This window comes from Ctenopharyngodon idella, chromosome 5 (assembly GCF_019924925.1).
Source record: "Ctenopharyngodon idella isolate HZGC_01 chromosome 5, HZGC01, whole genome shotgun sequence".
Classification (NCBI taxonomy): domain Eukaryota; kingdom Metazoa; phylum Chordata; class Actinopteri; order Cypriniformes; family Xenocyprididae; genus Ctenopharyngodon; species Ctenopharyngodon idella.
The window spans coordinates 18,910,861-18,927,872 of record NC_067224.1 but is presented as its reverse complement, the minus strand read 5'-3'; the positions used below and the strand labels follow the sequence as shown (position 1 = coordinate 18,927,872).

General features: G+C 35.8%; 1 protein-coding gene across 1 annotated transcript; it reads left to right on the top strand.

The window, feature by feature from the left end:
• The first annotated feature begins 386 nt into the window (after positions 1-386).
• On the top strand, positions 387-14,198 carry tars1 (threonyl-tRNA synthetase 1). Its single transcript, XM_051895061.1, has 19 exons — positions 387-581; positions 907-972; positions 1,370-1,560; positions 3,524-3,647; positions 4,191-4,312; positions 4,968-5,085; positions 5,199-5,263; positions 5,611-5,689; positions 5,949-6,095; positions 7,448-7,546; positions 7,837-8,003; positions 8,178-8,340; positions 9,868-10,005; positions 10,648-10,725; positions 10,809-10,909; positions 11,099-11,203; positions 11,291-11,363; positions 11,795-11,909; positions 13,622-14,198. The coding sequence occupies exons 1-19, from the start codon at positions 525-527 to the stop codon at positions 13,768-13,770; spliced, it is 2,157 nt and encodes a 718-aa protein (XP_051751021.1). The 5' UTR covers positions 387-524; the 3' UTR covers positions 13,771-14,198.
• Positions 14,199-17,012: the final 2,814 nt, after the last annotated feature.

The window sequence follows — 17,012 nt, the reverse complement described above, 5'->3', positions numbered from 1 at the left end:
ATACCTTATGCCTTATGTATAAGTAGACTCTAAGGTGCTGTTTGTATATCACTAAAAATTGTTATTATTAATAGGTTCGCTTCTTATTTCTGACCACTAGGTACCACTAGTGCATCGCTTATTGTGTTTGAGAGGACAGCCCATATTTATTGCTGAAGCGTTTTTGCTGCAGAAAGCTTCGTGTTGCTATTAATAAAAATACGCACTATATAATAATTAGAAATCAAATGCCAGAAGTATATACAGTACAAGGCTACCTTACTATTTATATGATGCCGTTCGCGTTGCATCATCTTACCGCGACAGAACTGAAATGTTCTGGCTGATGATTGGTTTATACTCACGTCAATCACAGAGAGTCACCAATCACGGATAACATCCCAAATTCATAATGTTGCATCAGCATTGGCTTCCCTGCAATATCCGGGAAACGTGTATGCCGGTGTCCTGAATAAGCACTGTGCTAAACTGTAAATCGTTGGATCGTGTTACGTGTTCGTGCTTGTGATATTTTTCGTCTAATTATGGCGGATGAGAGCGTGACCGAACAAATGAAGGTTCTGAAAATGGACGAGAAGAAGGTATCAGATATACATGCGGTTAGCTGACTAACGTTAGCTAGTGAAGTCCTCTGTCTGAGACAGTCACAGCATGTTGCTGTCAAAACTCAGGATCCTTATTTTTCATAGTTTTAGGTGTCTTTGGAGCAAGTTGCTCTTATTATTTGTTTGACTGCTGTGTAATATGGATTACTTTATAAACTCTGGTTATTTAAAGGTCTGCAGTCATGAATGGTTTCTGTATCATTTTACAATGGGTGAAGTGACACGTTTGAACTCTTTTGTTTGTTGACATGAACAATGAATTGACAGTAACTACCAATGAATGTCACACCCTTTGTTTCAGAATAGCAAAGATGGAGGAAAGAAGAAAAACAAGAATGCTGGTGGAGATGCAGGTGGCAAGGCTGAGGTTGGTGCTTCTGTTATTGTATCACAATGCTTGCATATTCCCATAACAACACTGGTAGAGGTTAGTATTAAAATTAGTCCAGAGTACACCCGACCACTGACAGCATCGCTCCAGCTGTTCCAGAATGGACTTTAATTCTCTTTAAAATGTATTAAATCTAAAGCATGTGACTAGTATTGCAATGGACACATGTAGCTTGAAAATATTTGGCATATATGCATTTAACAGAGGTGGATGTTCTTGGTTTGGTTCATAATTTCAAACACAATACTTCTCCTGTTATGTTAAATGGTGCTATAGTTTATTATTTATGATACATGCACTGTGAAGGGCTCTTTAAACAACGTACAGAGTTTGTGTAATGATAATATGAGTTTTGTCTCTCTTTTCTCTATAGTTGAGTCCTCCACCACAGTACATCGAGGAGCGTCTGTCTATATATAACAAACTGAAGGCAGAACACGATGCCCTGCTGGCAGAGAAAGCAGCAAAAGACAGCAAGCCCATCAAGATCACGCTGCCCGATGGAAAAGTAATAGATGGGGAGTCCTGGAAGACCACGCCATACCAGGTTGCCTGCGGCATCAGGTTAGTAACTAAACTAAACTAAACAAGGCAAGCGTTTTCAGCCCTAATGTTGAAGCTGCTTGAAACAGTCACAGTTAGCAATGGAACTTGTAAAAGATTTGTAAACTTGAGTTGAATCTCCTACGTGTATTTAAAAAAAAAATAAAAATTTAACCCTTCAAGCCCGAAGTGTACCGCCGGAAAAAATTCATAATAAAATTACTAAGCAGCCACTGACAGGAATAACACAAAATAAGTATCATTTTTAAAGCTTAGAAACTCAGCTTTTTAATGCATCCAACCATTCTGATCAGCTCTTAATGAGTGCTGAGTAGTCCCTCTAAACCGGAGTGCCACCTAGCTATAAAAAAAATTAATAATCATATTTTTCAAAAATACTGCCTTGATCAACACAAAATAGGTGTCATTTGAAAGCTTAGAGTCTGAACTTTTCAATGAATGTAGCCAGTTTAACTCCTAAGTAGTGCAGAGTTATTTGCTGATAAATAAATACAAATATTTTCATAATTTATGAAATATTTTTTTGTACTATGTTCTGCAATGTGTCAAAAACATCATGCAGCTCAGATAGTCATGTGTCATATGTCATTTGAAAGGTCTCATGGAGTAGAATACAACAAGCATAATTGTTTTGGGCTTTGGCTAAACTTGTGTGAGTTTTTGTACGTGAAGCCCCGCAAGACCCATATGTAAATAATATATGGATGCTGCATTTATGTCAAGTTTCCGCTTGGAACTTCATGAAACAATGCTCCGATTGTGGAAAATCATTATTTACAGCAGATTTACAGCAGATTCTCACGATTAAAATGAGTTCAAAATCAACATAATCTAATGCATCGATCACAAGATATTCCTCACGGAGTTATGACACATAAAACCCCACAGGTGCTAACTAAAATCAAATGTAGCTTTCACGTGGCGTTTTTGCTTATAACTTAATGAAACATGCGTAGATCATAGAAAATGGCACATCATTACTTACAGTAGATGCTCCTGATTGAAATGAGTCCGAATCAACATAATCCCTTGCGTAGATCACTAGATATTCATCAGGAACGATTTTAAAAATGCCCATTAAGGAGGTGTCAAGGGCTAAACAAAAAGGCTAACGTTTCCAAATGCTGTAAACTTTGATTACTTTGTGCTATCACTACAATTTGATCCAGATGTAGCTCACATAGAGGAACATCACCAAAAAGAATGGTCCTCCTACCATATTTACTTCCTGAGTTATTACATGTCAAATGTAAAATTATAATAAAAAATTAAATATTTTTTTTGTATTTTATCAGCAGTTTCTCAGCATGAGAATGTCCAAATGTAGTTAATTTTTAAAAAGTTTTCTATCAAACGATACCTACCTTTTGACTCCTTGCTATAGTTTTGGAGTGTCTTTACATACTTTTGTGTATGTCACTCGGAAAAAACAACTCTAAAAATGCCATCAAGGCTTAAAGGGTTAATATAGACAACTTATAAACACTGCAGGCTTTGTGGTGCAGTCAAAACATTGCTCTCTTTGTTTGAGAAATTCAATAGCAATATTGACCCAGCAAGTGCAGTGAATTTGGGTTACATTTATGCATTTAGCAGACACTATTATTCAAAGCAACTTACAATAGAAGAACATAACATAAGCAATTTGTCACAGAGCCAGCCATATTCATAGTGTACAATGCCAGGTTTTTTGGAAAGCCAGACAGGAAACAATCTTGAGCAGAGGTGAAATGCAAAGAAGATGTGATTTTTTTTTTTTTTTTTCTCTCTCTAAGACAGCATGTCATATTGTGTTGTATACAAGTGTTTTTTAGAGGCAAATCTATTGAGATTGCTTGCTACAATTTAAATTTCTGTTTAGTCTCATTGAAAGGCACTAATTGCTTGATTTCATTGTGCTTCCAACTTATGCAGTAACTTGTAATCACTATGTATAACGTTATAATGTGTTTTTATTTAACAGCCAAGGCCTTGCTGATAATACTGTGATCTCCAAAGTGAACAATGGGGTGTGGGATCTGGACCGGCCCTTAGAGGAAGACTGCAGTCTAGTGTTTCTCAAATTTGATGACGAAGAAGCACAAGCAGTAAGTGTAGAGCGTTCTACAAGTTTGTTTAAAGAGGTCCTATAATGCTTCTTTTTTTTTTTTTTTTTACATTTTAAACTTTTTTAGTGTGTAATGTTGCAGTTTTAGCATAAAAAAAGGTCTGCAAAGCAACTAAGTCGCCTCACTTTGCAGACCTTTTTCGTGCTAAAACTGCAACATTGAAAGTGTTGAAAGCTATTGACCACTCACAACACACTGGTCCAACCAATCAGAGAACATTGTGCTTTTCATATTTTACATTGCTGCCACTATGTAAAATATGTAAAAAATAATGTGATTTTGAACATTCAAGCATGAAAATCTATTCTAGTAGAATCAAGAATTTGCAAAAGGCCATAATAGGTCCTCTTTAATGAACACTTGTCTGCAGTAGCAGTGACCACACCACAAATGAAATGTCACCGTAGTACTGCATTTGTAGGCATGGAGACGTTGTTTATTTGATAAATTATTTTATGTAATACATTATTGAAAGAGTGCATATTTGCATATTATTTCAGAAAACAAATGTGTTCTCTTTAGGTTTATTGGCACTCCAGTGCCCACATAATGGGAGAGGCCATGGAGAAAATCTATGGAGGCTGCCTTTGTTACGGACCACCCATTGAGAATGGCTTTTACTATGATATGTTTCTTGAAACTGAGTAAGTCAAACATATTCTTTCTTGCTTTTTCTTTAGATTTTCTTTATTAGAATAATTTGGGTTGTTCATCGACAGAACAGTAGTATTACAGATGACTGTGCTCATCCATGTTAATGCGTGTCATTGTTATGTCCATTTACTATCTATTATTTAAAACTGTCAGTCAGAGCTTGAAAGTCACATTAATTCATCTGTGGTTAGAAATTATGCCAAGCAGCTGTTCAAGAAATAAAACATTTTGTCCTTTTTTTTAAATCCTTTTCAACAATTACTTGACCTTTTGTTTGACCAGGACCAGTGCACTGGCTTTAGATAAACAGCAAGGAACATAATAAATGCAGTAATTTACTTGTTGAATGTCAATTTATGCAAATGTTATTCATTTTGATAATATCGCTGTCAAGCTCTGCCTTGTTTGTTAGTTTGGCTCTGTCTGGTCCAGAATAGGTATTTTACTGAAAAAAATATTGCTTTGTCATAAAAGATGACTGCTGGTAGAAAAAGTTTCTTTAGTTGGTGACATCTGTGAGATGTTTGGTTATTCTATGCGTTCTAGTTTTTATTTAAGAAGGGCTTATGTTTTGTAATGAAACCTGTGCACCTTTGTGTACTTTAATTTCTCTATCCTCTCCCTTCCTCGTCTGCCGGTTCTCAGAGGTGTATCGAGTAATGATTTCCCATGTTTGGAGAACTTGTGTAAGAAGATCATCAAAGAGAAGCAGCCCTTTGAGAGGCTGGAGGTAAAGAAGGAGACTCTGTTGGAGATGTTCAAGGTAGGTGCTTCCTTTCTAAAATAGAGAAATATAAGCTCATGCCGTGAATAAACCCTTAACACCCTTAACCTTGAAGTTCAGAACAGTGAAATCTGCTTCTCTCGTTGTTCTAGTACAACAAGTTCAAGTGCAGGATTCTGAATGAAAAGGTTACCACCCCAACAACTACAGTTTACAGGTCTGATTTTTGGTTGCAAAAACCTTTGCTGTGTGTTTTTTGTATTATTATTATTATTATTTTTATTTTTTTGTGATTATCAATTTTTTTCACGTGTACTTGCACTGCTGTTCAAAAGTTTGTGGTTTGTATGATTTTTTTGTTGTTGTTGAAAGAAATTAATACTTCAGCAAGGACACATTAAATTGATCAATAAAGACTTTCAAATTGTTACAAAAGAACGTTCTATTCATCAAAAAATTTAATCATGGTTTCCACAAAAATATTAAGCTTTTGATTGGTAGTCTATATACAGTATATTTATACCTTGGTTTTTTTACACGTTTGTTTTGTTGCTGTTTCTGTAGGTGTGGGCCTTTGATCGATCTGTGCAGAGGGCCTCATGTAAGACATACAGGAAAGATCAAGGCCTTAAAGATTCACAAGGTGCACAATTCAGTCCTTTTCTTAATGGTTTCAATAAATGGTTTCAATGGCTGGAGAGCCACAGTCCTATAGAGTTCAGCTCCAACCCTGATAAAAACTCACCTGCCTGTAGCTTCCTAGTATCCCTTCAGACCTTGATTAGCTTGTTTAGGTGTGTTTGATTGGGGTTGAAGCAAAATCTGCAGGACTGTGGCTCTCCAGGACCAACAGTTGCCACTCCTGGTATAATCCCAAATAACGTGTATGATGTACATCACAGAATTCCTCTACGTACTGGGAGGGAAAAGCTGATATGGAGAGCCTGCAGAGGATCTATGGCATCTCTTTCCCTGATCCCAAGATGCTGAAAGAATGGGAGAAATTCCAGGAAGAAGCCAAGAACAGGGATCATCGCAAACTGGGACGGGTATGAGTAGATGTGTGAAAATGTATATGAATACAGGATCAAAAAATCCATCTGAAATATGTAGTGGATTTTTACAATAAACAGACAGAGGTACTTGTTCAGATAAGCCAAAAATATACATGAAATATGCAGCACATCACAAAACCTTTTTTTTTTTAAATTTATGCCATGGCCACGCAAAATGCTGCGTCAGTGGTATCCCCTCCTATGGATTATGTAAATCATGCTTTATTTAAACACTTGGGTGACAGGGATTAAATATACTAATAGTGCACAGTACTGGCTCATACATACTCTTAATCAAAAAGTCTTTCATACACTACCATTCAAATATTTAGGGTCGGTAGGATTTTTTGTTTGTTTGTTTGTTTGTTTTTGAAATAATGCTTTCAAAACCAAGGTTGCATTTATTTGATCAAACACCCACAGTAAAAACAATAATTTCATGAATTAAATTTATTTTATTTTAGAATTTAAAAATGACTTTTCTATTTTATTATATTTTGAAATGTTATTTGTGATGGCACAGTTGAGTTTTCAGAAACAAATTATTATCCTTCAGAAATCCTTCTAATATGCTGATTAGCTGCTCAGGAAATAGATCTTATTATCAATATTGAAAACTGTTTCAGGATTCTTTGAATAGAAAGTTCAAAAGAACAGCATTTATTGGAATTAGAAATCTTTTGTAATATTATAAAAAAAATTTACCATCCCACTCCCTTTTGATCAATTTAATGCATCCTTGCTGAATAAAAAAAAATGTAAAAAAAATGACCCCAAACTTTTTTAACAGTAGTGTACTTAAATCATAAATCTAGCAGTAACATGTATGCTCATTCTTACTGCAAGTGAATAATTATAAAGGGAAATCAGAATGGACAAATTAATATAAAGCAGCCCTTTTCCACCAAACATTTGGGGGACAAAACTGCTCACAATGTAGGACATGTGGACGCCTTGGTGTTCTAATGACTTGAGCAGAAAGTTGCCCCCCAACCCCCCATTTGATGCACTGTGTAGGGTGTCTCGCTGGGGTGACTGAAGACAGGTCTGATAGGTGGGCTGTGTGGGGAGCAGGGACTGTGCCCATAAAGAAGGCAGATGTCTGTCTCCTTAATGTGCCATCTGTTCATGGGCAATGCTGATGGGTGCACAGGGAACACTTTGTCACAACAAAAGCTAGAGCGTAATCAGCCATTTGTCCTATTTTTTTGTCTCTCTTGCTCGTTTGAACTTCTCTTGTTCTTTTCCTTTGTATCCTCCTGTAATTTGTATTAGATTTCTGATCTGTCATAATTGTTTCTCTAACCTTTAATGTTTTACACACTCTCTTGCTTTGGTCTTTTCAGGAGCAAGACTTGTTTTTCTTCCACGACCTGAGCCCAGGTAGCTGTTTCTTTCTCCCTAAAGGAGCCTACATCTATAATACGCTGATCGAGTTTATTAGGGTGAGTTTCCCCCATTTCGAATTCATAGTTTATTCTGTTACTACAGAGCCGATATCATCCATTTAAAAAAATTACAATAGCCAACAAAACAAGGGTGTGATGTGGAGCCGGGTTTGCAGAGGTCTATTAGGATATGCTAAATTGCATTTTATGGATGTCATGGTTCAGTAGACCATGTAATGGATAGGTTGGTCCACTTCAAGGACCCCGGTAATGATTGTGGGCAAACCACTTGAATATTTATTTTCATGGACTGTTTTTGTTGTACTGTGGTCTATTTTACTTTATAGAGTGAATACAGAAAGAGGGGATTCCAGGAAGTGGTCACTCCGAACATCTACAACAGCAAACTGTGGCAAACCTCAGGACACTGGCAGCACTACAGCGAAAACATGTTCTCTTTTGAGGTGGAGAAGGAGATCTTTGCTCTCAAGCCAATGAACTGTCCTGGACACTGGTAAACAATCTTTCTATATTCACTAATGTGAAGCAACAGAAGTTTTGAAGTGTTTGTTAATAATAACAGGCATTGACAATATGGCAGGACAGTATCCCTGAATGCAAAAAACTTGGTGAGCAAAATCTGTTATGGGGAATTTTTTTTAATGTATACTTTTTCCTTGTTTTCCAGTCTGATGTTTGACCACCGGCCACGCTCATGGAGGGAGCTGCCCCTACGTCTGGCAGACTTTGGAGTCTTGCACCGTAACGAGCTGTCTGGAGCTCTGACTGGCCTGACAAGAGTCAGACGCTTCCAACAAGACGACGCTCACATCTTCTGCTCTATGGACCAGGCATGTTACATGAGCAATATCACACCAGTAGGAGTGCGATATGGCTCTATATCAGTATGGCTGGAGTTAATCACAGCCGTGCTGATATAGAGCCATATCACATGACTACGAGTGTGATTATTGCTTTTATACAACAGTTAGACAGCACAAGTGTGTAAATATATAAGAAACAACAACAGAGTGTCTTTAAAAACCCTCTTTTGTGCAGAACTACTTCCTTCCACCATGGATTCAAATCTCAACTTGACATTTTAACAGTTGAGCCCAAGCCTCATTATTAATTCGAAAATGTCACTTTAGAACTACTTGCATCTTATAAGGTGTTGTTTAAAGAAAAGATAACATTCTTGTTTACAACATTGTTTCCGTTCCTTTTCAATATACAAGTCTTTGTTACTGACACACTCATAAAGACAGTCTTTGCCGCCATCTACAGGCATAATAATGAACAGGCATAATAATGTCAGTCACAACCACTAACAGACCTTTTCTCAATACAAATTATGGCAAATGTTTTATATAAAATAAAATATTATTTATTGAACAATGTTTAAATTAACAGTAATAGCCATTATAAAAGTATAAGAAGTTTGTACAATAGGAGATAAAAAGAAGAAAACAATTCCATCAAAAGTACAAAAGCAGTGCTCTAGTTAGTACAGGATTTAAGTGAAATAAAAATCTGAAGTTATGAGACTTAAGCTTGCCAGATCAATTTGCTCTGGAACAAGTAATAGATTAATTAGACCAAAGATTGCCAGTTTGATATACCTAAAACAAATTATATCTATATATTATGTAGTTTAACTACTATCTACATAAGAGTCAGTGGCAAATTCCCGAGGAGTGTACATGAGTGATGAACGGCTGCTGACGGCCTGGATCTCACATCTCCGAAAGCGGCTAAACAAATGTTCAAATAGGCACCATGCTTATATATAAATCGCATATTTGAAGTCTAAACAACTACATTCTACAACTTGTTTTGTATTCTGTGACACAATAACAGTAGAATTTGTAAAAATTAGAAATGGTTGCTCCTCCACCATTGACGCTCGCGTTGAGAAATTCTTCCAGCATAGATTCGGCAGAAACAAGCAGACTGATACAAATTGTGAGACGTATTGTGTGTGATATTAGTAGAATATCGCATGGCTGGAAAAGGCTCTCAGCCAATCAGATTTGAGAACTAGAACCAACTAATTTTGAATACACAATGCTTTTTTGTGACCTCATATTTTCATGGTTCCCTAACCTGAAGTCATTGAAATGACTAAAATCCTAAATACATACAATATTTTGAATATGAATATATTTGGTTTTGCTCTTCATTAGTGATCTCTGGAGAATTATTATAAGAATCCTTATTTAGTAATCACAAACGAAAGCCATGAGAAAATTATTGGTGTAAAGGTCTGTGTTAAAGAACTGTTTGATTCATGAGCACATTAATACTTTGTTTGTTTGAATTCCACACAAGAGGTAATTTTTCTCCTCATCTTACCTCCTTACTTTTACTCCTATCAGATTGAGTCCGAGATAAAGGGTTGTCTCGACTTCCTGCGTACGGTGTATGATGTGTTTGGCTTCACCTTCAAATTGAACCTCTCCACCAGGCCAGAAAAATTCCTAGGAGAACCTGAATTGTGGGACCAGGCTGAGAAGGTAGAATTTGAAACTCAACATGAACTCAGTGTCCCAAACCAATGTCCATGCAAACTATTGTTCAAAGGTTTAGGGTTGGTAAGATTTCTGTTTTTGAAAGAACACACCAAGCCTGCATTTATTTGATCAGAAATCAGTAAAAACTGTAATATTGTGAAATATTATTACAATTTAAAAGAACCGTTTTCTATTTTATATCTTCAGAAATCATTTTAATATTGACTTGATGCACAAGAAACATTTATTATTATTATATATTATTATCAATTTTGAAAATCATTGTGCTGCTTAATTTTTTTTTTTTTTTTTTGGAAACCGTGTTTTTTTCAGGATCCTTTGATATATAGAAAGTTCAAAAGAACAGCATTTATTTGAAATATAAATCTTTTGTAAAATTATGTATTTACTGTCACATTTGATGAATTTAATGCATCTTTACTGAATAAATATATTAATTTATTTTTTAAAAATCCTACCGACCCCATAATTTTGAACCGTAGTGTATAATATAAGGTGTAATTTTACCACTATCATAACATCTCATCAATTTGTTTTAATACAGTTATTCTCTTATGATATGCATGATAAACCGCGCATGTCTTATCTAGTTTGACTTTATTAAGCCCTTGTTAATTGTTTTAGCAACTGGAGAACAGCCTGAATGATTTCGGAGAGAAATGGGTTCTGAATCCTGGTGATGGAGCGTTCTATGGACCAAAGGTACATACAGATAAATAAAGCAAAATATATAAACACTTATAAAAAGACTTTACACTCAACTATTTTGTTTTTCTGTCATTCAGATTGATATTCAGATAAAGGATGCCATTGGCAGGTATCACCAATGTGCCACCATTCAGCTGGACTTCCAGTTGCCTATTCGTTTCAATCTCACTTTTGTAAGGTATGTTTAATCTTTGCCTCTATATAATAATGGGAATTGAAAACCTGAGTAGAGCCCTTATTTTTGTTCCCTGTACAACAGTGACATTTTGTGGTTACATTTGATTACTACACTCCTCCTGCATTTCACTTCATGATTGTCAGCTGTCTAATTTGCTGAGCCTGTAAACCACATCTTGTCTGTCTTCAGCCATGATGGTGATGACAAGAAGAGACCCGTGATCATCCACAGAGCGATCCTGGGATCAGTGGAACGCATGATCGCCATCCTGACTGAAAACTATGGAGGAAAATGGTATAGTTAAGGAAGAGACTCTAACAAGATAAAGTTTAGTCTCACACCGTATGTGCTAACAAATTCTTCTGCTTTGGTGTCTCACAGGCCACTGTGGCTGTCCCCACGTCAGGTGATGGTGGTGCCCGTAGGACCCACTTGTGATGAGTACGCCCAGAGAGTAAGTTCTGCTTGCATTTTATGATACATCAGTGTCTGTTACTTCTGATATTTTGGTGCTCAAGAAATATTTCATATTATTATCAATGCCACAGTTGTACTGCTTAATATTTTTGTGGAAACTGTGATACATTTTTTTTTTTTTTTATAGGATTCCTAAATGAATAGAAAGTTCAAAAGAACAGCATTTATTTGAAATAGAAATCTTTTGTAATATTATAAATGTCTTTACTGTCACATTTGATCAATTTAAATTCAACTGCTGAATAAAAGTATTAATTTCTTAAAAAAAAACAAAAAAACAATTGTACTGACCCCATAGTTTTTAATTAAATCCCTGTACTGTTTTAATCTGTATGATAAATCATGCATATCTTTTATGCTCACAAACAGGTCATAATTAGAATTTAAAAAAGCTCTTGTCAATCTCAGGTACAACATGAGTTCCACAAGGGAGGGTTGATGACGGATGTGGACCTGGATCCAGGCTGCACACTGAACAAGAAGATCAGAAATGCACAGTTAGCTCAGTACAATTTCATTTTAGGTGAGTGATCCAACATTAACATTAGAAAAATGGTTTTATTTTGATAGACACTGTAAAAATCATGGCTTGTTCCTGTTTACTACTGTAAATTATCTGTTTTTGCCCATATTTCTCTTTATAGTTGGTGCCAAAATAAAGGCCACTATGTATATAATTGCTCTTGTGTTTCATAAACCAAAAACAACACAAGCTAACCATGACTGATTCTCAGTAACTTAAAGTGCACCTATTATGCTTTTTTGGTTAGTACCTTTTGTGTAGTGTATCATATAGATGTTTGTGAATGTAAAAAGTCTGCAAAGTTTCAAAGTACACAACAAATGGAGTTATTGACTCCCAAAAGAAAGAACCGATTTTGAACTGTAATTCCAGTCTTACTTCCTGCACAAACCTACGTAGGTTTATAACAAATTTGTATAATGCCTGTCTATGGTCTTGGGTGATGTAGTAATGATGTATTTTTGTAGGCCTACCTGGAAGTCAGCATCACCCTGGTTCCCTTGACAAAAACCCAATAGGATTTTTCCATCGGCTTTTGGATTAGTGCAAAAAATAAGCTCTGCGACTAACAGAAGCTTAGGATGCTTACATGTTTTGTTCATTGTGATAATCTTCATCTTTTATGCATTTTGAAGCTTAAATACAATTGGCAGAAGTCAAAAGCTAAATGTAGGCTGTAAACGAACCACAGGGTCGCATGGCTTCGTCGTCACCATCACTAAGCTTCTGACAACAGTCTTTGTTTAAAAACATTTTCCCTGGAAGTTTGAGTTATAATAGTTTGCTTAAGTGTGATTATAAACGCAGCGAGGCAGTGAAAGTGGACTAATGAGTAGATGAGTTTACCTGTTCGGCTCATGATGTTTAATATTCCTGACAGTGTTTGTAGTCTGATTTAGCAACTCGTTAGCAACCGCCTTTTTCAAGACAAGTAAAAGCTTAAAAAAAAACAAAAAAAAAAAAACACAAGAGGTTTTTACTGATGTATTATTTGTAGAAAAAAAAACTAAAACATGAAAATATCTTGAGCTTGTGTTCACCACAGACCTTATTTCAAGCATTCAAAAAACCCATTGAATTCAGAACGATGGAACCGGAAGTGCTAAAGTGCTACTGGTATGGACGAGTTTTGTCCTAGAAAAATATGACATCCCCACACCACTTTATTGACTCCCCATGAACAACATCTACTTTGATGCACAGTTGTCTGCAGTAGTCCAGCTAAGGCATGTTGGTACTTTGAAAAGACGCTGTTTTCTGTGTGGTGAAAACAGTTTCGCTGCGCCATTGTTACCGTTCATATTACTGTGTATACAAGTGCTGAGGAGCCCTCTGGAGATGAAATTCACATATGGTAATGGCCGTTTCATTTCCGACACATCCTGTGAGCGGTAGACAAGCTGTGAGACTGTGAGTGTAGGCTCTTGGAAAGGAGAGGTTTAGAGAGACAGAATCCTTGATCGAACCATTTTAGACATGGTGTAATGCCGCACTGTACATTATAAGAAAATATTTGACCTTTGATGCATCTAAACCTATTATAAACAAAATTAGGAGCCTAAATAGAATTAAAGAATTAACTTTAAATTAAAATTGCATTTGTTTCCCTGATATTTTAATTAACAAATGTCAGCTGTAGGTATGTTTACAGAATATGTAAAGCTGTCGTGAATTCATTGTGATTCTAACTTTTACTGTTTATGCAATGACAGTGGTGGGTGAGAAGGAGAAGAGCAGTGACACTGTGAATGTTAGGACTCGTGACAACAAGGTGCACGGAGAGAGGAGTCTGATGGACTGCATGGAGCGCCTCAAGGAGCTGAAGGCCTCGAGAACCCGAAACGCAGAGGAGGATTTCTGATCTCCATAAACCTCCTGCCAAATGCTCAGATGACACTGGGCAACAGCGTGCTGCTCTTCCGTATAGATGATCAATAACCTCTCGACTGATCTGTGTGGTTCAGGGGCTCTGTTTTAAATCGGTGACTATTTTAAAACAAATCAGTCAGTTGTCTGAAAGTCTGTAGACCTGATCTGTCAAAACTTTTTCAAAAGAACTGTAAAATGTCCTGGTAATATTCATTTGTCAAATAGCCATTATTCTTTGTTATAGGAAAGGGACTTTTCTATCAATATATGTAAATGGGTAAATGACAATAAAATCTGAAAGAGGTCTGATATGTTGCAGATGAAATAAAACGGTATATCTTTCCACTCTTTTATGTCTCACTTTTGCTGTAACGACTTCATGTATAAATGACACAAAGAAAATAAAAATTTAAAAATACATTTTAGTATTTCTAATATGACATCCCCTTCAGACAATATAAAATTAAAATCTATGTGCTTGGCATTTTTGGAAGTGAAGCAGACATTAACACATCACACCTTAATAGCACAAAGTCAGTTGACCGGCACCCTAAAAAAGGTCAAAGAGTAAAAGTACAAAAAGTAATTTTGGAAAATGGTTATAGTCTTAAATAGTTATATATGTCAAATATAAAGTCATTTATTCTAGCTGTGATTTCATAATTAGTCTCATAAGAGGGTTAAATACACGCGGAAGGCGTTGTTAAATGTTTCCTATTCATCATAATAAATTTGAATAGTGGTAGATAACAGACACAACAGAAAACGTAATGATACTTTCACTTTCACTTGAGGGATTTAGGGGAAATCGCGTGAGTGCAGATCGTTCATCTAACCGGATAAACACGAGTAGTAAACGAGTAGCAGACTTAATTTTTAAACACTTTTGATATTTTTGAACATATTTTAGTTGATTTTAATCGCTATAGTGAAAGTATCGATTTTTTTCTCACGTCCTTCCGCAGCCGGCCGAGACAGCTGATTTGTCTGCAGGACGTTTATGCACAAATAGACTACACGTATATTTTTTCCCACGTTCACTCAAAAACAGTTCTGTTGGTTAACAGAAATGCTATATAACTTCCGTTTAAGCAGAGCACGGGGCTGCTTTTAACGAAAAAAGGATTTATTTATTTTTTGCGTCAAAGGATTTTCCTTAAAAGGTAAGTCAAAATCACTTTGTATATGTGTATAGAAAGACACCTTATGACAGGACATTAATACTTATTATTAGAGTCAGATGACAAGTCGACACTGTAGTAAAATGTAGTATAGCCTGCTTATGTAAATCTGAGCTAGCCTATATGAAGTCAGGAAGCAATGTACATAACCAGCCAGGCACTATTTTAAAATGCAGATGTTATTATTTAAAAGTGAGAGTGGTTATAGGACACAATCAATCAATTTTTAATTTGAAAAGTTTCTTTCTCCTTGCAAACTATTTTATTTCAAAGAAAAATAAGCGAATAGGCTAGTTTATACTGTTTAATTTCACTTTCGTTTAGATTCACAGATATAGAGGCCTACCCACTAAAACCTGGTTTGCTTGAAAGATTTGCTTTAGCGATATTTTTTCCTGACAGGCTTAGACGTCAAAGAAAATACATTTTACCTTTAAAACTTAATTAACTTGCAATTTATTGACAGGTTTCAGTTCTGCAATGGAGTTTACAGATGAAGAGAAAATATGGCTGCAAAGAGTGTCTGCTGAAGTAAGGATTTTTTTTTCTTACTCATAATGTCTCCTTGTTGTTGTTGTTGTTGTTAATATTATTTCGACAGGGGAAAATACCCTGTCAAAGTAGACCTGCTTAATAACATTCAAATAAATAAATAAAAACGTGCAGCTTGTGCCATGAGGTGGCAGTGTAGCACAGTGTTAAAAGTTAAAGGTTTGAATGAACAGTTTGAACAATGAACAATGAACATCATGTCTTATCTTATTATTTAGATACCTGAAGGAAATGAACTCACTCCAAAGGAGAAGCAATTCTGGGAGAAAGCAAAGCCAGAGACTGAATTTCAGGCCCAGTTATTCCAGGCTATGGCCTCTATACGATTTGGACTGAATGATCCAAGAAGCTCAACCATAGCCCTGAAAAACCCTGTCCATCAGCGAAGCAGCATCTCATCACAGTGTGGATAATCACCAGATACAAAGAGGATACCTTTTCTTTTTGGTTATATAACTGAGTAATCAGAATAAAATAATCAAAAATAAAATCATCTGCACATAATGGTGGTCAAGTAACTTTGGCACTTTGTAATTAGTAACAATACAGGTTTTTCTCAGCAGAATATGCTTACCTCATTAATGATCTATTGGTGGGCATCAGGTTTAGTTTATGTACCACCAGAGAATGTGACAACATGTTTTACTGACCTCGGTGTAAAAACTCATGGAATGTTTTCTCATTTAAGCATGACAGGATGCTTCACTATGCTATGCAAAGTTAAACTTTGAGAAAATGAGGCTATTGTTGGTTTCACACACTGTTAGTGTTGTTTTGTTATTGTTCTATTACATCAGGAGAAACCAATGCGTTAACATTCTTCATTTTTTAAAATAAAATGTCACTGGTGCTTTTTTCATGTACATGCTAAAGCTTTTGAAATGCCGCTTTTTGCCAAGTGGAGTTCAGAAACTCAGCTTTGCTTTTATCATGCTTGCAGGGATGATAACATATACCTCATTCTAAATACAACAACAAACCGTACAATACAGTAGCCTATATCTTATACTCATAATTTCTTTTACACACATGTAGCCTATATTAAATTAGATCAAAATATTTGGACAAAACTTCTAATTTTCAGATGTTTGCAATACAGTTTATTTATATGATTTCTACCTATGGACCAACACAAAACTAATGAAATGTCAAAATATCTGTGCATTCTAATCCATTTCCGCCGTCACCTCACCTTTTAAAAAGATGTTAAAGTATTTTTTTAATAAATAAAAAATGAAAACTAATCAATGGAGTGTATATTTTATTCAGTAATTTGTTCACAATTTCAATGCTCAGCTGTTTGTGTACAGATAGTTACTTGTTGCTATTACTCTGACATCCACACGATGGCGTTTCTCTCCAACAAGACTACAAACGCCACAGTGCAAGAAAAAACAGCCGAAATCAGTGAGACAGAGAAAGACTGAAGTCTAATCTTCTCTTCATTTGACCCCTGGCCCCAAGTGGTATATACCAGAGAGCCGGTGAGCACTCCATGAAT

What these genes read in the sequence shown, in the direction of transcription:
- tars1 (XM_051895061.1), top strand. Translation starts at nt 525, where the DNA reads ATGGCGGATGAGAGCGTGACCGAACAAATGAAGGTTCTGAAAATGGAC. An exon ending in GATATGTTTCTTGAAACTGA is followed by an intron (nt 4,313 to 4,967) that starts GTAAGTCAAACA and finishes GCCGGTTCTCAG; the next exon opens with AGGTGTATCGAGTAATGATT. An exon ending in ATGAACTGTCCTGGACACTG is followed by an intron (nt 8,004 to 8,177) that starts GTAAACAATCTT and finishes CTTGTTTTCCAG; the next exon opens with TCTGATGTTTGACCACCGGC.